General features: G+C 67.7%; 1 protein-coding gene and 1 long non-coding RNA gene across 9 annotated transcripts in view; one reads left to right on the top strand and one right to left on the bottom strand.

Moving 5' to 3' along the window:
* Positions 1–122: 122 nt before the first annotated feature.
* Positions 123–19838, bottom strand: part of GSE1 (Gse1 coiled-coil protein) — a 103026-nt gene continuing 83310 nt past the window's right edge. For 3 of the 8 annotated variants that reach the window (XM_080552185.1, XM_080552188.1, XM_080552189.1), the window contains 15 exons: positions 14874–15092; positions 10941–11140; positions 9421–9602; positions 9118–9315; positions 8708–8899; positions 8262–8584; positions 7492–7816; positions 4765–5354; positions 4278–4390; positions 2844–3114; positions 2597–2719; positions 2130–2495; positions 1531–1815; positions 1137–1240; positions 123–407 (listed from right to left, as the gene is read on the bottom strand). In XM_080552185.1, coding sequence (XP_080408311.1) covers positions 273–407; positions 1137–1240; positions 1531–1815; positions 2130–2495; positions 2597–2719; positions 2844–3114; positions 4278–4390; positions 4765–5354; positions 7492–7816; positions 8262–8584; positions 8708–8899; positions 9118–9315; positions 9421–9602; positions 10941–11140; positions 14874–15092 — 3626 coding nt within the window. In that variant the 3' untranslated portion in view covers positions 123–272. Of the gene's footprint in view, positions 408–1136; positions 1241–1530; positions 1816–2129; positions 2496–2596; positions 2720–2843; positions 3115–4277; positions 4391–4764; positions 5355–7491; positions 7817–8261; positions 8585–8707; positions 8900–9117; positions 9316–9420; positions 9603–10940; positions 11141–14873; positions 15093–16028; positions 16210–19838 lie in introns of those variants that run through there. The other 5 variants (XM_080552187.1, XM_080552190.1, XM_080552191.1 and 2 more) reach the window with 4 other exon arrangements.
* On the top strand, positions 5282–7485 carry LOC308176490. The gene is made up of 3 exons (XR_013938282.1): positions 5282–5381; positions 5422–5441; positions 5482–7485. It is a non-coding gene; the product is annotated as an uncharacterized lncRNA (long non-coding RNA).

Here is a 19838-nt window from a genome sequence, read left to right as displayed (position 1 = left end):
GGGGGGGGGGTCGCAGCGCCCTGCCCCGGGGACGGGGACGGGGGGTCAGCGCCCGGCTCCCGCCTTCCTTTTGCTTCATGCATGGCACATTCTCCGTTTTAAATTTATTATTATTATTATTATTTTTTTTCATTTTATTTTTATTTTTTTTTAATTTTGTTTTTTGTTTTTTTTTTTTAGCTTCAAACCTCCCAGTGAAAAATATTAAATATTCAAGGTAATAAAATAGATTATTATTTCTAGACTATGTGTTCGGCCGAGCCCAGGGGGCGTCACCTGGGGTACCCCTTGAAATAACCCCGAGACCACTGCATGGCGGGCAAGGCAAGGCACTTCCGCAGGTGATCCAGCTCCGCTTGCAGCCGCTCGCGCTCCGAGACCATCTTCTGCTTCTGGGTCCGCAGCTCCTGCGGGGACAGGGCACGGTTGGGGGGCGGGGGGGGCGCATGGGCAGCCTCTGGGGTTGTGGTGCGGGGACGGGCTCGTCTGGGTGCCCCATGGAGGGGGGGGAGGGTGAGAGGTGGGGGCACGGGGTGGGGGGCACCGAAGGGGGATAGGGGCACCGAAGGAGGATGGGGCGCTGCAGAAGGGGGTGTTGCAGGTGTATGGGGGCACCAAAGGAGGATGGGGTGCTGCAGGAGGGTGGGGAACTGGAGGATGGAGGCACCAAAGGAGGATGGAGGCACTGAAGGAGGACTGGGGCACTGCAGGAGGATGGGGAACTGGAGGCTGGGGGCACCACAAAAGGATAGGGGCACTGCAGGAGGATGGGGTCACCACAGGAGGATGGGGTCCTGCAGGAGGATGGGGGCACCAAACAGGATGGGGGCACCAAAGGAGGATGGGGGCACCAAAGGAGGATGGGGGCACCAAAGGAGGATGGGGGCACCAAGGGAGGATGAGGAACCAAAGGAGGACGAGGAACCAAGGGAGGATGGGGGCACCATAGCAAGATGGAGGCACTGCAGAGAACGGGGACATGGCAGGAGGATGGGTGCCTCCGTGGAGGACGGGGGCACTGCAGGGGGACGGGGGCACGAAAGGAGGACGGGGCCCTGCAGAGGCTGGGGGCACCGCAGAGGCTGGCTGCCCCGAAGGATGGGGACACGGCAGGAGGCCGGGCGCCCTCCACTCACCGCCATGCTGTGCGAGAGCTGCTCGGCCGTCAGGCTCAGGCTGTAGTGCTGCGCCTCCAGCCGCCGGCACTGCGTCTGCAGCACTTGGCGCTCCAGGTTTTGTTCTGCAAGGCACGGGGACGGGCTGAGCGCCCCAAAAACCCCCAACTCCCTGCCGGCACCCGCGTCCTCCCAGGGAGGACGCAGCCTCCTCCAGCCTCCCCCCACGCCAACATGTTTCTCCCTAAACCGGGCAGGGAAACGAGATCTGGGTTCCTGTGCCTGGGGACGAAGCTGGCCAGGAAGCCAGGAAGGGGTCTCCGGGTCCGTGCACGGCGACGCATCCCCATTACCCCCATCCCCACCCCCTGTTTATTTCATAAAGCAGCAAAATTCTACACCCTCTGTACCGTACCTTCTATATGTTCCTGGTAAGCCTCAAAAATTGCCTCGATCCCTTGCCACTTGGGCCTGGGGCACTCCTCCTCCTCCTCCTCCTCCTCCTCCTCCTCCTCCTCCTCCTCCTCCTCGGAGGCCGAGTCCCGGGGCGGCGGCGGGGCGAGCGCCCGGTGGGGCAGGGGCCCCTCGGCCGTGCCGTTGTGCGGGGCCAGGCGGCTGGAAGCCTGCAGCTCGGGGATGTTGTAGTGGATGGAGGCGTCCAGCTTGTGGTTCTGCTCCGCCGTCAGCGCCGCCGTCCCCCCTGCGGGCACCGAGCGTCAGCCCCCGCCCGCCAACGCCTGCGCCCCTTTTTTTTGCCTCCCTCCTGCGCATCAGAGTTAACGGGGCTGGCGGCAAACCGGGCGCGCTTTCCCAGCCGTTTTACCTTCCCCTACAACCACGGGAGCCGTGCCGTCCCGCGACAACTCACCGGGATGCTCCGGGAATGGGGTTACGGGCGGATTAGCCCGCGAGGATGCGCCCTCGGTGGTGCCAACCCACTGGGGAGGTTCGGGGGGGGGTCTCCTGCCCGTGTCCCCCCCATGGGATTCCTGTTCCCCGCGCCCCCCGCCGCACCTTTGTGCTTCTGCAGCGCCTTCTGGGTGGACTGCAGCACCGACTCGTGGAACTGGTGGGCGAACTCCTCGGCGATGAAGGGCTCCCAGGGCTTGCTCTTGCCGTTCACGCTGTGGGACAGCGGCACCGGGATGTCCTTGGGCAGGGGGCCCCGGACGTAGCTGAGGATGCTCAGCGCCTTCTTCCCGGCGTGCCCGTCGCTCAGCCGGGGCTTCTCGGTGGCCACGGCGGCCAGCTCCTTAGCCCTGGGGAGCTCCGGGGCTCGCAGCTGCTCCAAGCGCCCCGGCTCCGCCGGCTTCTCGGGCACGGCACCGGCGATGCCCACGGGCTTATCCGGGTCCAGCAGCAGCGGCTGCACCGGCGGCTCTGCGGGAGGAGGAACGGGGTTGGAAAACCATGCCCTGCATCCCCGATGTCACGCAGGGATGCTCCCGGCTGGCCACGAGGAAGGGGGAAGAGGGGCTCACCGGCGGCGGGGCCGCTGGGGCTGTCCCGCGGCGAGCTCTTCACCACCACGGCGCCCGGCGTGGTCTTCTGCTTCATGGCCTGCAGCATCTCCACCAGCTTCTCCTTGTCTGCCGCATGGGAAGCTGAGGTTTAGTGTAGCCTCTGCTCAGCGGGGCAAGCTCCCGGCCACCTGTGGGGCGACGTGGCACCCCCCCGCGGCAGGAGGAGAGGGGCCCCGCCGAGCTCGGCGCGGGGCATGGCTGTTACCTTTCCTCTTGTCGGCGCTGATGTGCGTGAGGTTGAAGATGGTGAGGAACCGCTTCTTCTCCTCGAAGTTGGGGCTGTTGTTCATCTCGTCGGGGCTGTAGCGGGTGGAGAGCGGGAGGCGCGGGGAGGGCGTGCGGCGCTTGTTCTGCACCGTCGGCGGCGAGGGGCTCCTCTCCCGCAGCATCCGCCGGCGCTTCCGCCGCTTCTGGCTCAGCAACTCCTCCTTCTGCTGCTGCGTGGTGAGGCCGAAGAGCTGCAGGAACTCCAGCTTCTGGGGCGCCAGGGGACAGCGGAGCAGGGTTACCTCCAGACTGGCACAGCACCGTCCCCATCCCAGTCCCCATCCCAGTCCTCATCCCATCCCCATCCCAACCCCAACCCCATCCCTATCCCATCCCATCCCCACCCTCATTTCATCCCATCCCCATCCCAATCCCAACCCCATCCCATCCCCATCCCATCCCCAACCCCACCCCATCCCCAACCCCAACCCCATCCCAATCCCATTCCCATCCCCATTCCCATCCTCTCCCCATCCTATCCCCATCCCAATCCCATCCCCATCCCATCCCCATCCCCATCCCCATCCCATCCCCATCCCAACCCCGACCCCATCCCTATCCCATCCCATCCCCACCCTCATCCCATCCCATCCCAATCCCCATCCCATCCCCATCCCACCCCCATCCCCATCCCCATCCCCATCCCATCCCCATCCCCACCCTATCCCATCCCCATCCCCACCCCATCCCATCCCATCCCCATCCCCACCCCCAACCCATCCCCATCCCCATCCCCATCCCCATCCCCATCCCCATCCCCATCCCCATCCCCATCCCATCCCCAACCCCATCCCATCCCCATCCCATCCCCAACCCCACCCCATCCCCAACCCCAACCCCATCCCAATCCCATTCCCATCCCCATTCCCATCCTCTCCCCATCCTATCCCCATCCCAATCCCATCCCCATCCCATCCCCATCCCCATCCCATCCCCATCCCAACCCCGACCCCATCCCTATCCCATCCCATCCCCACCCTCATCCCATCCCATCCCAATCCCCATCCCATCCCCATCCCACCCCATCCCCATCCCCATCCCCATCCCCATCCCCACCCTATCCCATCCCCATCCCCACCCCATCCCATCCCATCCCCATCCCCACCCCCAACCCATCCCCATCCCCATCCCCATCCCCATCCCCATCCCCATCCCATCCCCATCCCCACCCTATCCCATCCCCATCCCCACCCCATCCCATCCCATCCCCATCCCCACCCCCAACCCATCCCCATCCCCATCCCCATCCCATCCCCAACCCGTCCCATCCCCATCCCCACCCTATCCCATCCCATCCCCATCCCACCCATCAGGGCAATGCAGCTGCCCCCCAGGGACAGAGGACCCAGACCACGGAGTGCCGTGGCCGTACCTCGGAGGACGTGTCCAGCTTCAGCGGGGGCTGCTCGGCCACGCACCGGAGATGTGCCCGCACCTCCTCCTCGTCGCTGTCATCGCAGGAGTCGTCCAGGTCGTAGTAGTAACCTGGGGGGGGGGGGGGGGAAGAGGCTGGCGTCAGCCCTGGGGGGCACGCTGGGACCCCAGGCAGCTGCCCCATCCCCGCTGGAGCGGGCACGGCAACACCTGCCCCACACCGGGCTCCGACGCCTCCTCCCCGCTCGCCCAGCCCTATTAATATTTAAAGCAGCTTATTAGCCTCGGTTCATCATTTATTAATCGGCCATGTCTCCAGCGGAGGATTTACCGAGCCGCTCTGATTTGGGCTTTCAGGAGCCGTCGCACCGCACGCCGCCGTGCTGGGCTGCCGGCATCCCCGGGGGACCCCCGTGGCCGCCCCCACAGGGGGTCCCGCTGCCCCCCGGGGGGGGGTCCCAGCGCACTGCAAGCCCCCACCTCACCTTTCTCACGGGCCTCCCTCCGCCGGCGCTCCTCCAGGTCGAGCTTGCTGACCAGCCTGCGGTGCTGCTGCACGAACTCGTCGTAGATGTACATGGGGTCCTGGGCGCGGGGCGGGGGGGCTCTGTAGGGCGAGCTGGGCTTGGCGGCCTCGCCGAAGGGGGTGGCTGGGGCTAACGGGGGTCTCTGCTGGCTGAGGATGCTCTGCGTGGATTTCTCCAGCTCGGCCAGGAAAGGCGCGTGGGCGAAGCCCCCGTGCTCGGGGGCGCCGGGCTCCCGCGGCGGGGGGTATTTCTCCAGCGCCTCCCTTTTCCTCGCCCCGTCCTCCAGCTTCTCGGGGCAGAAGACCCGCTCCACCTTCACCAGCGGGATGCCCTGGCGGCTGGGCTCGAAGGGGGCCGGGTGGCCGTGGAGGGCGTGGGGCTCGGGGAGGCGCCGGGGAGGGTCGGGGGGGCTCTCCATCAGGGAGACGGGGTTCCAGAGGGATGTGGTGATAGGGTGGTGCTGGGGCTTGGGGGAGATGAGCGGCGGTGGGCCGCCGAAGTGCTGCCCCGGTTCCCGGATGCTCGGCTCGTGGCGGCTTGGTCCTGACCTGCGGGGAGAGGAGAGGGATGGAGAGGTGAGGGGAGGGATGGAGAGGTGAGGAGAGGGATGGAGAGGTGAGGAGTGGGATGGAGAGGTGAGGAAGAGGGTGGAGAGGTGAGGGGTAGGGTGTAAAGGTGAGGAGAGGGATGGAGAGGTGAGGGGAGGGATGGGGAGTTGAGGAGTGGGATGCTGCACCCAGAAAAAAACCAAACCCTGTCTGCAACCGGATTCTGGGGTAGAAATGCACCAGTTAGGCCGACCCAGGTGGGTTTGGGAATGGGGTTTGGTGCACGTGGGGCTGCGGGACCGACTGCAGAGGTCGGGAGCACCGCGGCACCGCTGCGCCATGCTCAGCCCCTCCTGCGCCACAGCCCAGAGGGACAAGGGGAAGGCCTCGGGCTGTTCCCCCCCCCGGGGACCCTGTCCCCGCAGCTGACACGCGGGGGCTGCCCACGTCCTCGCCCCCCAGCACAGCTCCCACAGCCGGGTCGGTGCGCTGGGGCGCAGGGCAGGGGACCCCAGGCTGGACCCCACCACGGGGCTGGGACAGCACGGGCACCCCACACCACCCTGCTCTCGCCGCACAAAGAGGGACACCCCGGCAAAACCTCCCCTGAACACCCTGGGAAGGAGCAGAGCTGTTAGCAGGATAAATATTTCATGCGCCGGAGCTGGGCGCTTAACGCTTTTCCGCTCGAGCGCCCTGGCCCTCCACGCAGCGCAGCAGCGCGCGGCTCAGCACCGCCAGCCGTGGCACAGCGCCACCGAGCCCCGGCACGAGGCACCCGCGGCGCACGGGACCCGTCTCCTCCGACCAAAAGCATCCCCTGTCCTGGCCAAAATCGGTCCCTGCCCCTCCCCGCCAGGCTGTTTGGTGGCGTATGGACCGGTTGTGGGGGCACCGGCAGCCCCTGGTGGGGCTGTGCGGGGTGCTGGTTTGGGGACAGGGATGGGAAGAGCAACGGGGATGGGGATGGGAAAAGTGATGGGGATGGGGACGGGGATGGGGATGGGGACAGGGATGGGAAAAGTAATGGGGATGGGGACGGGGATGGGAATAGCAATGGGGATGGGGACGGGGATGGGCATAGCAATGGGGATGGGGACGGGGATGGGAAAACTTAATGGGGATTGGGACAGGGATGGGAATAGCAACAGGGATGGGGACGGGGATGGGAATAGCAACGGGGATGGGGACAGGGATGGGGATAGGGACAGGGATGGGAAAAGTAATGGGGATGGGGATGGGGATGGGAATAGCAACGGGGATGGGGACAGGGATGGGGATAGGGACAGGGATGGGGACGGGGATGGGAATCGCAACGGGGATGGGGACGGGGCCGCCCGCCCCCACGTGCTGCCGTGCTCAGGGTGACCTTGCTCTCTCCTCCCCCATTCGGAGAGGGACGCGCGGCTCGGGGCGGGCGGCTGCAGCAGGCACTTGCCATTATGCAGCCCCGCAATCCGCTCCTTGTTATACTCGATTAGCTGCGCTAATCCCCTTGATACCCAAAAATAACAATGGAAGCCAGCAGCACAGCCGCCCGGAGGAGCCTGCAGTGCCGGAGCGCTCAGCAACCAAGCGAGAAAACCCGCATTGAGCCCAGGGGGGGGGAGGTGGCACGGGGTGCCCCCCCTCGCCTCGGCATGCTGCAGGGGGAGCAGCTTTGGGGGCGAGGGCTGTGCTAGGGGGCGAGCTGCAATTAGCGGTGCCGCCGCCTCGGCAGCACCTGGCCGCTCGCCGCTGGCCCCCGGCCACCTCCCGGGCTCGCCGCCTGCCGCCGCGCAGATGTCGGGCACCGGCGACGGCCGGAGCTGCCAGCGCAGCCGGCCCGGCTGGCACCGCGCGGCGGGGACCTGCTGGCACCGGGCAAAAGGAACCGCTTCTGCTCGCCCGGCGGGTGGGAGAGAGGTGGGGTCTCAGCTAGCTAACGGGGAGCCTGAGCCAGCTCCTGGGGGGGGGGCGCGCAGCCACGGGGACCGGCAGCAGGAATGGCTGCAGTACGGGAAAAACCCCACTAGACGTTCGGGAAGATGAAAAACGGGAGCAGGGACCGCAGAAAGGGGCGACCTCCGTCCTCGGGAAGGGTCGAAATTAATTTGGAGAGTGTGCCCTGGGCAGGGTTTAAGAGCAGGAGCCCTACCTGGGGTTCTCCGGGCGGTGCTCGGGCTCGGGCTGGCTCGGGGCGCGCCCCATGTCGAGGTGCTGCTCCAGCACCTGCTGCCGAAACTCGGAGACCTGGGACTGGCGGTCCTCCTTCTCCTGGCGCAGCCGGCGCTGCCGCGCCAGCCACTTCTCCTCCTCGTTGGTGCGGTGGATGAGCAGCGCCGTGGCCGCGCTGCTGCCGGGCAGGGGGAACACGTTGTGGTTGGGGATGAGGCTGGGCACGGGGTGGTGCGAGGCCGGCGGCTGGTGCAGCGGGTGCTGGATGGGCTTCGGCGTGGGCAGCACCGAGTCCTTGAGTTTCTCTGCAGGGGGGGGCACAAAGGGGAGCCGGAGCGTCGGGAGGGCGCACGCCAAACCCCGCCTTGGCGTTTCGGGGAGCGGCCCTGCAGGTGTAAGGTAACGGGGGCCGACAGCACGAAGCCCCCCCCGCTCCCCCCCGGCGCCGCGCAGGGGGCTGCCCGCCCGCTGCCAGCCCAGCTGCTTGGCGTGCCCAGGTGAAGGCAGCCGGCACAAACCCCGCGGCGCCTCTCCAACAGCCCCGGCGCTCCGCAGCGGCCCCGCCGAGCGCGCCGCGGCAGCTGGGCTTTTGGCACGGCGAGCTGGCAGCCGGCACAGCCAGGCTGCGGCCCGAGCTGGCCCCCGCCGCTCAGACGGTCCCCGACCCCCTCGGCTTTGCCATCTGGAGAGGGGAAAGGGGACGAGGGGACGGGCTCACCCCGGCCCCGCCGCCACCCGCGGGGACGTTACCTGCCCTGCCGGGCGCCAGCGGCTCCGACGGCTTGCCCCGCTCCTCGGCCGGGTGGCCCCGCAGCCCGTGCAGCTCGGCCATGGGCAGGAAGGGGCCCTCCATGGCTTTCACCATGCTCAGCTCCTTCTCGCGGGCGCGCTCCCTCTGCCTCTCCAGCTCCCGCTCCCGTTCCTTCTCGCGCTCCCTCTCCAGCTCCTTCTCGCGCTCCCGCTCCCGTTCGCGCTCCTTCTCCCGCTCCCGGTCGGCTTCCCGCTCCCGCTCCTTCTCCCTCTCCCTCTCGCGCTCCCGCTCCCTCTGCCGCAGCTCCTCGTCCATTTGCAGCCTGGGGAGAAGAGCCAAAATAATAAAAAAAAAAAACCGCCCCCCCCCGAAGTGGGTGCCTGTTAGCATCCCCCCCGGGGGGGGGGGCTCCCGTCCCAGCCCCGCAGCCGCGGCGGCCGCTCACCTCTCGGCGGCGAGGCTGGAGATGCGCTCCGACTGCAGCGCCGAGAGCGAGGAGTGCGACAGCTCGGCGGGGTACCGCACGCCCGAGAGGTGCAGGTGCATGGCCGACGGGTGCAGGGGGGGCAGCGAGCCTGGCGCCGGCAGCGGGTAGAAGGGGGAGCGCAGCGCCGACAGGCAGTACGAGTCGTCCATCCTGCGGGGGGAGGGGGGGAAGGGATGCTCAGCGGGGTGCAGAACCCCAAAATGTCCGTAACGGGGAGAAAAGCCATCCTGGAGGGTTGCAGCTCATGGCACGGGAGCTTTACGCCAGGTGAGGGGCACGGAGCTGGGGGGGGTCCGAGGTGCTCATCCTTCCCCCGGTCTCCCAGCACCAGCGCCCCCGCGATTGGTAAGGACGGGGGCGATGCCCACCTGAAGGCAGGGTGCGGGAAGGGGTGGTGGGTCAGGTAGCTGGGGTGGTAGTAGGCGGCCGCCGTGGCCGGGTCGAGGCCGAGGGGCGGCAGGGAGGACATGCGGAGGTCCTCGGCGGTGTGGTAGGGCCGAAAACTGCGCAGGTAGTCCTCGGTGACGGCGCTGGGGGGCACCACGTGGTGGACGGGGCGCTGCAGGCTGCCGGGGAGAAAAGGGACGGTGAGGAGCAGGGAGATATCGTGTCCCCCCCGAACCTGGGGGGCATCCCGCATCCCGTGCCCATCCCATCGCCCGCGGACTCACTTGAGAGGTGGGAAGCGGGAGTCCTGGACCACGGAGCTGGGGGGCAGCCCGAAGGAGTACGGCGTCCCCAGGAGGTGCGAGGGGACCGAGGGGCCCCCCGCCTTCTCCTGCGCCAGGGGGGGCTCAGAGATGAGGCGCTCGCGGCTGCTGCTGCTGCTGCTGCCTCGCGACCCCGCTTCTTGCTGGAAGGGAAAGGGGGAGAAGAGCGTTAGGGGACGGCGGGGACCCCTGCAGGGGATGGGGTCCCGCCGGCAGGGCCGGTGCCAAGGTCCTCGGGAGCAGCCACGGAGCATCTGTGCTGTTATAGGAGGGGCTGGGGCCTGGGGGGGGGCTCCGTCAGGGGCACGCAGCTGGAGAAAGTGTGCTGGTGCTGGGGCCAGGCTGGTGGCAGGACACGTTGTACCTGCCGGGGGATTTCGAGGCAGCTCTGTTCTCCAGAGCTCTCCATCACCCGGGGAGGATGCAGGCACCCACGGCGCCCGAAGCGGCACAGCCGGTGTAAATCCAGCGGCCCCAAAACGCAGGGTGGCCAGGCCAGCCCCGCGGAGGGGGTGGCATCAGCACCCCCCATCCCACCGCCCAGCATCAGCCACTTTTAGGCAGGCACCCAATTTCCACCCCGGGATGAAGGGTGCTCGCACCGCCCCCAGCTTCAGGGGGGACCCCTGGCGAGGCCGGGGGGACCCTTGGCGGGGGCCGCGAGCTGGGAATTTGGGGACAAGCCGGGAGCAGCGGGAACCAGACTCTTCCTCATCTCGTCTCCTCCCAGAGGAGCCCCAGTGCATCCCTGTGCGGCCCCCCCCCCGGCCGTCGGGGACGGTCCCAAGGTGACCGCAGCGGGCACAAAGGGCGTCCCCCCGGCGGCCCCCGCCGAGCGCATCAGGGCTCATTGTGCGCGCCAGGCTCTGCTCTAATTACCTCCCCCCCCCCCGTCTCGGGGCGTCACGCTGCGAGCGCGGCTCTGCCAGACAATAAAGTACGCTCGGTTAACCTATATTCCTCCAGGGTCACTTGGGAAGAGGAGGCCGAGGGGATGCGGGGAAAGGGGGGGCACGGCGGGGCGGGCGGCACCCGGGCACCCCACGCCCCTTCGAGCGCCCGGGGATTTCGTTTTGTTCCTTCCCCCCCACCCCGCCTTCGGCGTCTCCCCGTCCCCTCCCATCGCCTCCCCGCTTTGTGGTTTAATTAGTCTTTCCAAGTGGCATAATCCCCCCGGGAATCTGCTCGTAACATGCGAGAGGAGAGGAGAGAACCACTAACGATGCTTCTTAATTAGCCGGCGCGTCCCCATCATCGTCGGTTCCCCCCCCCCAAGCTCCTTCCCCTCCGCCTCTGCTGCCTTCCTCTCCTGCTGGCAGCCTGGGGACGTGGCGGGGGGGGGGCGGAGAGGGGAAAAAAGAGGGACAGCCCCGGGTGGCGCCGTGGCGAGGATGGAGATGGGGACCCTACGCCTCGTGCCGCCGCCGCCCCCGTGTTTTTTTGGGGACGGGCACCCCCCCGTGCACCCGGCCCAGCCGTACCTGTCTGCCCTCGCTCCTCCAGACCCCGTTGACCGTCTTGGTGGGGGCGATGGTGACGACGGGGGGCGTGCTGGGCACGCTGTGCCCCCCCGGGGGCACGATGATGGGGCCCATGGGGCCGCGCTTGGGCGTGCTGGCGGGCGAGCTGTGGTTGGTGGCCGGCGACGAGACCGGCGACGACTCGCTGCTTATCGAGGACCCTGGGAACGGGAAGAAAAAAAAAAAAGGGGGAAAAAGGCAGAAAGTTAGGCAGCAAAACCACCTTCCCCATCTGGAGGGGCGAGGGGGGGGGGCTATTCGCCCTGGGGACCCCCCTGGCAGCGCCAGGTGGCAGCAGGGGGGTGCCCGGTTTTTCCTTGGGGTTTCGTTCCCATCGCTCTGGAAACCCGGCTGCAAACAGCCGCCCTACGAGGCGCCGGGAAAGGCAAGGTGAAACCCGGCTAATTACGCCGGGAAATCCAGCCCAGCCCCCGGGGGCAAGGGCGAGCATCCTGCCGGGGCCGTGCGCCGACACCGAGGCGGTGCCAGCCCAAAGGTGCCGAGCGCGAGCCGGGGCAGGAGGACGAACGAGTCGCTCCCCGTAACCCTTGGGCAAGGCTTGGGCTTTATTTGCATGAGACGTCTGTATCCGAAATCACTCCCACCCCCGGGGACGCCGGCGGTACGTGCGAGGGAGAAATGAACCCCTCCGAAAACGGGAATTAAAAGCGGAGAGCGCGGCGCGGGGAGGAACGCCGAGCTGGATCAGCAACGCCAACCCCACGCTAAGCAGGGCATGGCGAGCCTCCGGGTGCTCCGCTGCAACCCCCCCCAGCACAGAAACCCCCCCCCCCCCCAGCCGGGACCAGCCCCAGCTGCAGGAGGCTGGTGGCGGCCTCCCCCCGGGGCTGGGAATCGGGACCAAAATGTGGTTTGGGGTTTACAAAAGCAGGGACCGGCCGCTGCCCGCCCAGGGGTGGCCAAAGCCGCCGGCGCAGGACGCCAGCGGGGAGGTGACAATCCTGCCCAGCCTGGCACGGCGCTTGGCGCGGATGGATGTGTGCAAGCCGGCTGCCTGGAGTGTGCAAGCTTGCTCTCCTGAGCGTGCGAGGCGCCTCGTGGCCCTGCAAGCTTGGAAAGGCGGTCCCCTTGTGCAGGCAACTGGCCCCTCGCCCTGCGAGCGTGCAAGCCGGCTCCCTGCAAGCCAAATCCTCGCTCCATGAGCGTGCAAGCTGGCTCCCTGCAGCGTGCAAGCCACCCCCTTGCCCTGTGAGCGCACAAGTCAGCTCCCTGAGCACGCACGCCAGCTGCCCTGAGCGCGCACGCCGGCTCGGTGCCCAGGCGGCACGTAAGATGGCTCCGTGCCCTGCAGCCACGCGCGTCGGCTCCCCTGAGCGTGCAGGCTGGCTGCTCGCCCCGCAGGTGTGCAAGCTGGCTGCTCGCCCCGCCAGCACACCAGCTGGCCCCCCAGTACGCGAGGCGGCTCCTTTCCCCCCGCCGAGCGCCCGGCGCGCCCTCAGCACCTCGAAGCCCAGCACCAGGATGGGGCCGGGAGCGCAGGGGGAGGCAGGACGGGGGCAGGATCGCCCCGAGCCCCCTCCCTGGAGGATGCTCGGCAGAGCAGGGGAGCGGCGCCGGGGGCAGGACGAGCGGAGCAGCGCGCTGCTGGCCACGCCGCCTCATTAATTATTCCCGAGTCGCTCCGAATCGCTTTCATTTGGAGAGCGGCGAGGCTCGGGGAGAGAAAGGCTGCCCGCGACAAAGGAGGCAGCCGATACGGATTTGACACCCACTGAAGTCTATCTTGTCAGCGCAAGGCCAACAACAATTAGCAGCCTAATCCCCTCTGAGCTGGGAAGCCATTACTCACCACGCGATAGCGTTAACAATCAATACCATCACAATGAGCCCGGCAATTAATGAAGCTAAAGTCTTACTTCAGAACCTTAATTCTCGCTGTGTGGCTTTAAACGGGAGGGCTTGTGATCGTTATAATTAACTGGCGGTATTCAGCCAGGAGTTAGTCAATGAAACTAATCTGGATTGGAGATGACAAGAGGCACAGTGTGATGGTGTCACCTTTGTTTTCTGACCTCCCGCTTTCCGCTCGGCGATAGCAGATTAGCAGCCGGGGCTGACAGGCAAATGTAATTAACAGCTGAGACCCTGAAGGAGGAGGGGGGGGAAAAAAAAAAAAAGAAAGAAGGGGGGGGAAAAAAAAAAAAATACCCTGCGGGCAGACCTGGGCACGGAGCGAGCCGGGACGGCCCAGCCGGCCCCTGTGGCTTTGGGGCTCCTTTGTGCTTTGGCCCCTCTGATGGGGACCGACGTGCCCGGCCCCGTGGTGATGAGGGATGCTCTGGAGGCCCCGTCCAGGTCCCCTCGCACAGCGAGACGTGTTTGGGATGGAGCACATCCCCACGCGTGCCCTGAGCGTGGCAGAGCCGCGTGCACCTGCTGGGGGCTGATCCCTGTGTCCCTGCAGCCGGGAGGAAAAGCCCGGGGGGGGGGAAGCAGGACGGCAGCGCCCGGCCACCGCGTGCACCTCCCGGCCCCACGGGGTGGAAACGGGATGAGGAGCAGCTTCCCGTGGGGGGGGAAACATCCACGGCTCGGAGAGAAACGGCTCCCCAAACACGCACACGGCAGCCCACGCGCACGGAAAGCCCCAGGGTGAGCCGATTTGGGCACCCAGGTGGCGAGGGAGGAAGGGGAAATCCGACGGGAGCGCGCGGCTGCTCGCCTCGAGCCGGCTTTGGGGCAGGGTTTTGGGTAAGGATGCAAAGGGAAAGCGACCGCGGGTGCGAGGAGAGAGGGAGCAGGCGAGGAAAACTCCGGGAAATCCACGTCAAAGCTCACAGACATTGCCTCGTGTGGGATGCGCCACCAGGGGCCGAGAGGAAAAGGTGAAATCACCAAATAACCAAAAATTAAAAAATTACCGAAGCCATGCAACCGCCCCGAGGGACGCAGATGGGGAGCTGAGCCCCCCTGCGACCTGGCACCCTGGGATTAATGGGACCGGGAGCATTTTTCAGGGGGAGCCAGACGCAAACATGCCCCCATGTGCTTCCTGGGACCGTTCGGTGCCCGAGGCTTCGGGTTATGGCAAACCATATGGCAAAAACCACGGGTGTTGGCAAAAAAGGCCCTGGCAAAGGGTCGGGGGTCCTCCCGAGGGGCCGGGTAACGACCCACCGGGGGCAACAGTGGGGAGAAACACCGTGTACCCCGGCACCTCCAAAACCCGCCTCGTGTCCCCCTTGAGAGCTGCAGCCCTGCAGAGGGGGACAGAGGCTGAGCCCTAGGGGTGCCGCGGGGTGACACGGGACGGGGACATCCTCGCCCCGTGCTCCGTCCCCCTGCTCCGTCCCCTGCCTCGGGGCTCCCGTTAAGCGCCCCGTTAAGGCACGGGGGAGCGGAGGCGGCACCGGGCATCTCCATTTCCACACGTGCCTCTCCGTGCCGGTGCCCGGGGTTGTTATTTAGCAGGGAAGTCAGGCCGGTGAAGGAACGCATCAGAGGAGCCTCAGGGAAAAGGCCAGCGCAGAGGAGCACGGCGGGGAGGGAGCAGGGGAGGAGGCGGCGAGGACACGCTCCTCCGCCCCGCACGCTCGCCAGCCGTCCTCCCGGGGTAGGGGATGATACGGCACTCGGATCACGCCAGCCGAATTGAATTTCTAAGCTGCCCCCCCTCGAGACACGGCGCCGAGGAGAAGCCGTTAGGCCGGGAAATGGCGGGGAGAGCGCCGGAGGGAAGGGGAGCTCGGGGCGGCCGGCGGCACGGGGTGCTGATGGGGGGCACGGCGGTGGCGCACGAGGACTGGGGCGAAGCGGCGGCTCTGCTGCACCCCGGGGTGGCCCGAATTTTGTTCCCGTGCAGAGGAAGGCTCTGGAGGAGGTTTATGGGATGCGCCAGTCCCCCCCCCCCCCACCTACAGATCCCATCCGTACCTCTGGGCTCCTCGGCTTGCTTGGCGAGCTTGCGGAGGGCGGCGGCGAAGCTGGAGGAAGGTGCTGCCTGGACGGACAAAGTGCTGCTGGCTGCCGGGCTGCCATTGGGGACCAGGGAGCCGTTGAGAGGCGAGGGGGTGAGGGGGCTGACGGTGGCGGTGGTGCGGGTGGCGGTGGACAGCATTCCTAGGGAAGGCGACTTCGACTCATGGCTCATGCCTGCGAACAAGAGAGAACGCGCGGGGGTCAGCGCCGCCGAGCGCGACAACGGGGACGGGATGGGGACAGCACCAGGACCCCCCCCACGCCACCTCCCCCCCGGCACCAAAGCAAAAGCAACCCCCCCCACAAACCCACCCCAAAGCAGGAAAAGCAATAAATCCCCAAGCACCCCGTTCGCCTCCCCCACCCCCAAAAAAGCACCTCCAAGCTCATGCGATAGGATGAAGCCCATGGGGGGGTGGGTGCGAGCCCGTGTCCCCCCCCGTGTCCCCCCCCGTTGAGCTCCCCGCGTGCTTACGGGGCCGGCAGCTTATCTAACAAAGCACCCGGGCTGCTCGCCTGCAGCAAACAAGCTGACACGGGGCCACCAGCTGCCGCCAGCATCACATGGCCCCGCTGATCCGCCAGCCCCTGCCCGCGCGCGGATAACGGCACGGGGGGGGGGGGGGCCTCGCCGGGGAGCGAGGGGGTGCCCCCGGGTGGGGGTTCGGGGATGTAAGCGCCCTGCTGGGGAGGGAGGCAGCCCCCCCGGCTGGCGTGGTGCCGCCGAAACCCGAGGCGATGCTGCTGGACCCCGTCGCAAGCGTACCCAAAAACCCGCTGCCGCGCCATCAGGCCGCCGGTTGCGCGCCCCCCAGGGTGCCAGCGTCGTGCCCCCCCCGTCACCACCAGGGCACCTTCAAACCGTCACTGTTGCACCCCCGAATCCGACCGCCGCACCCCCAAATCCAACCACCGCACCCCATAAATCCCCACCGCTCCCCCCCCCCAAATCCCCACCGTTACCCCCAAATCCCCACCGTTGCCCCCATCCGCACCACTCCGTACCCAAACCCCCTCCATTGCGCCTTTACCACCGTGCCCCCAGAGCACACCAACCCCCCCCCCCCGCTGGACCCCTGACCCCCCCCCAGCGCAACCCCAAATCCTCACCATCGCACCCCCCCAGGTCCCTGTGGCTGCACCCCACAGCACGGCGGCTCTATAGGGCTGGGGGGGGCTGGTTCCAGTCCCTGCAGGGCTCAGCGCACCCCACACCCCACTGGGGTGCCCGTGCCCCCCACCACCACCACCACCCCCCCGCCGTGCCTGTCCCAGCCACGTGCTCCAGGGCTCTCCACCTCCGAAAACAGCAACTGCTGATGTCAGGGCCCTTAAAATAGACTTCCAAATGAGCAGCTTCATTAACGCCGGCCTAAAATTAGCCCCGCTCCCGGGTGGGCAAGCGGGAGGCTGGGTGGGGGGGTGGGGGGCAGCGAGGGGTCGTGCCCGCTGTAGGGGGGGGCTCCCGAAGGACCCCGTGAGCCCCCCCGGGGGCTCAGCGCAGCGCCGACGCGGCCACCCCAGCCACGAGGGCCACCAAAACGTCCCCTGTGCCAGCCGAGGCCACGGGGCCAGGGCCGGGGGGGGCACCGAGCGCCACTCGGCGTTGATTAATCTTTGCCCCCCCGCCCTGCTCCCAAGGCCCCAGGAGAGGCGGCCGGCGCGGCGGCGCGCGCTCCCCTCTGCCCTCATTATCCCGGCATTTATTAACTCCGGGGCTCTCAGCCATTGACTGCAGCCTTGTCGACACGGACGGCCTCATGTAAATTCATTACGCCAACAGCTGGGAAGCAAACCCCTGGGCTTCGCAGCAGCCCCCCACCCAACCAGGACCCCCCCACACACACACACCTCTCCGTCGAGCTTGGGTGCCCACCCTTGGAGCGCGGGGTGCTGGGTGCACTGCCCAGCATCATCCCCGGGGGGGATGCAGCCCCCGAGCTGCCCGTGGGGCTCCTCGCCATCTATTAACCGACCCCCCTGACCCCCCCCCCGCGGCCCCGATAAAGGCTGGAGATGCTTTGCTGCTCAGCGCCTCGCCTGCCTCCCTGCGGGCTCCGCAATTACTCCTCCCTTTCATCCCCCGGCTCCTCGCGGCCGCCAGACCCGGCCCTGCCACCTCCACGCTCCCTCTAATCACAGCCCCACGGCGCGGGGGAAATTTTGGCCACCCCCCCAGCCCCCCCCCCACATGCCCCGGTGCCAAGCTCCGTCCACCCACCCGTGGCACCCCCCCACCCAAGGGACCACAAGCGCCCCGCGCCGGCATGTGATGCTCAGCTGATGGCCGTGGCCCCGGCCACCTCCTCCCAAATTCGGCACGCTCGGCGCTCGCCCGTGAAGCGGGGACGTCCCCGGAGCACCAGGGGTCACCGGGATGGGTTGGTCGCACAGGGAGGGAGCCGCCAGCCACAGCTCCGTGGGGACCCCCCCCGGCACCCCAGGATGCGCTCGGGGACCTCGCCAGCCTTTTTCCCGGCTGTTTCTGCATCCCCGCCCCACGGCCGGGCTCCAAACCTGCTCTGCTGGTGCCAAAATCCCTTTTCGCCCAGGCTGGGGCCAAGCAGTGCCGCCGCTCAGCCTGCCCCCCCCCACCCCCGGTAGAGGTGGCGTCCGTCTGTCCGGGTGTCCCCATCCCCAGGCTGTCCCCTGGGAGAGCCGCCCTGCATGGGGAAACTGAGGCACGGCGTGGCAGGGAGACGGCCGGGCACAGGGATTTGGGACTCTGGGTGCCGCCAAGCTGTCCCTGTCCCCGTCCCTGTCCCTATCCCCACCCCACGCCGAGGTGGGGCCCTTCCCGGGGCCCCCGGCGCTGCGGCGCGCCCCAGCTCTCCCGGTCCTCCCTCCCCTCCCCTGCCTCCAGCTGCTCTTCCCGGCAGGCAAACCCGTGCTGAAAAACTGGTCCCAGACCCGGGGGCACGTCACCGGCGCCAGCCGCATCACCGGGGCGGGGGCCGAACCCCAAAACGGGGCAGGGCGCCCCAACGCTGCCCCCAGCCCTTTAGGGGCGCACGAAGAGGCGCCAGCCCCCAGGCACGCTCGCTGCCTTCGCACGGCTCCCTGCCACGACCCGAGGACATAAGGGGACACGGGGACCGTGGGGACACGGGGCAGGGGACGGCCGAGGCCATCGCTGTCCCCCGTGCCAGGACACGGTGGCACCCCGCGACCCGGCACCCCTTTCCCGCGGCGCTCGCGCGTTGCCGCGCTGGGAGCGTGCCATCTTCCCTCCATCTGCTCCCGATGACGCTGGCGGGTTTTTTGGCACCGGGCGCTCCTCCAGCAGCGGGAGCAGAACCAGTCTGGCTGCCTGCTGGGGCCGGAGACAAATAAACACGGCGGTGGCAGCAGCCGCGGGCAGCGGGAGCGGCGGGGACGGGGCGCGCGGGTGCTCGGCGCCGGCGGCGGAGGGGCAGGGAGGTGGCCGGGAAGCCCCCCCGGCCATCCCGCACCCTGAAACCCGGAGCCTTCCCCGGGGACACGGGATGCTCGCTCGTGCCACTGACAGAATGTGGGGACGGTCACCGGTGTCACCTGCGAGGCTGAGGGCACACTGGCAGGGGTGGCACGCGTGGGTAGGGGTGGCACGCGTGGGCAGAGGGGACACGCGTGGGCAGAGGGGACACGCGTGGGCAGGGTGGCACTAGAAGGCACTAGGCAGGCAGCAGGCTGCAGCTGCCGGAGCAGGGACACCGGTGCCACCGGTGCCACCACAGGGATCACGGCCCCACGGGGCGCACGGCGGTGCGCGCCCCCTCCTGCACCTTCGCCTCTTGCCAGCGGTTTCCCCACCCTGCTGCCAGCTCGCCCCTGTGTCCCCCGTGCCACCTCGCCCCGACGGGCGCACGAGGGTCCCGGCGCTACAAAAGCCCCCCCCAGCCACCTCGCTGCCACCAAGAGAGGGGCAGGAGCGGTGACACCAAGGACAGGTGGATCGCGGGCGGCCGCAGGGGGATGGGGAGCACCCTGGATATTTTGGGGTGCCGGTGAGGCGCACGGGAGGGACGCTGCAGGGACAATCCTGGGGTACCCAGGTGCCACTGCCAGCTCCCAGCTGCTGTCCCCTGCTTCCCTGTCCCCCCCCTCCACAGAGGTGGCTGCCGGGAACCGTGGCACTGGCGGGTTTAGCACCTTGCTGAAGCCCCCCCTCCGCCAGCACCGCGGAGGCACCTTGAAAGGCCCCTAATGAGCGCGAAGTGCCCTTCAGAGCAGATTGCCATTGAACTCAACCTGCACCAGCCGCCTGCTTAAAAGCAGCTATTTCGAGCTCCTGGGCGCACAAGCGCTGGAACTAATAATTTATTACCAAATACGATCAGGCAGCATCTCCAGCCCCCTGGCAAATGGAGCGGAAAAAAAAAATAAAATAATAATAATAATAAAAAAAAAAACCCACAGCGCGGCGGGAGGCTGAGCGAGCGAGGAGCGCGTGTCCCCCCCCCGGGGTCGGACCCGCACCCAGAGCCACCCGGCACCCTCCTGCGGGCACCCCGCTGCCCTTCGCTGAGCCCCCCCCCAGGCTGGGCAGGGACCTCGGTGGGGCAGGGTGGGCAATGCCACCACCAAAGGTCCCCTGAGCCATCACCGAAAGTCCCCAGGGCCACCACCGAAGGTCCCCAGGGCCACCCCAGGAGGTCCCCATGGCCAGAAGGTGCCACAACGGGGTCCCTCTGGGTGCCGGCTGCAGCCACAGCCCCGTACGGAGGGGGTGGCAGAGACGGGGCTGCCCCACGGGGAGCCCGGGGGTCGGCCAGCGAAGGGGTTAAGGCCCTCGGCGCCCGCTTTGGCTTTTGTTCTCCTGCTCTGCCTCTTAACCCCGGGCTGCAGCGATACTTCCTCTCCTTTCACCGCCTCTGCTCCCAATCTGGAGCCCGGCATCCAGCTGCACGCCCCTCGCCCGGGGAACAGCTGCTTTGCATA

The sequence above is a fragment of the Anser brachyrhynchus genome, assembly GCF_964034855.1.
Source record: "Anser brachyrhynchus genome assembly, chromosome: 12".
Lineage (NCBI taxonomy): Eukaryota > Metazoa > Chordata > Aves > Anseriformes > Anatidae > Anser > Anser brachyrhynchus.
Note: the sequence above shows the minus strand (reverse complement) of the source record. Positions and strands in the feature narration are given on the sequence as shown.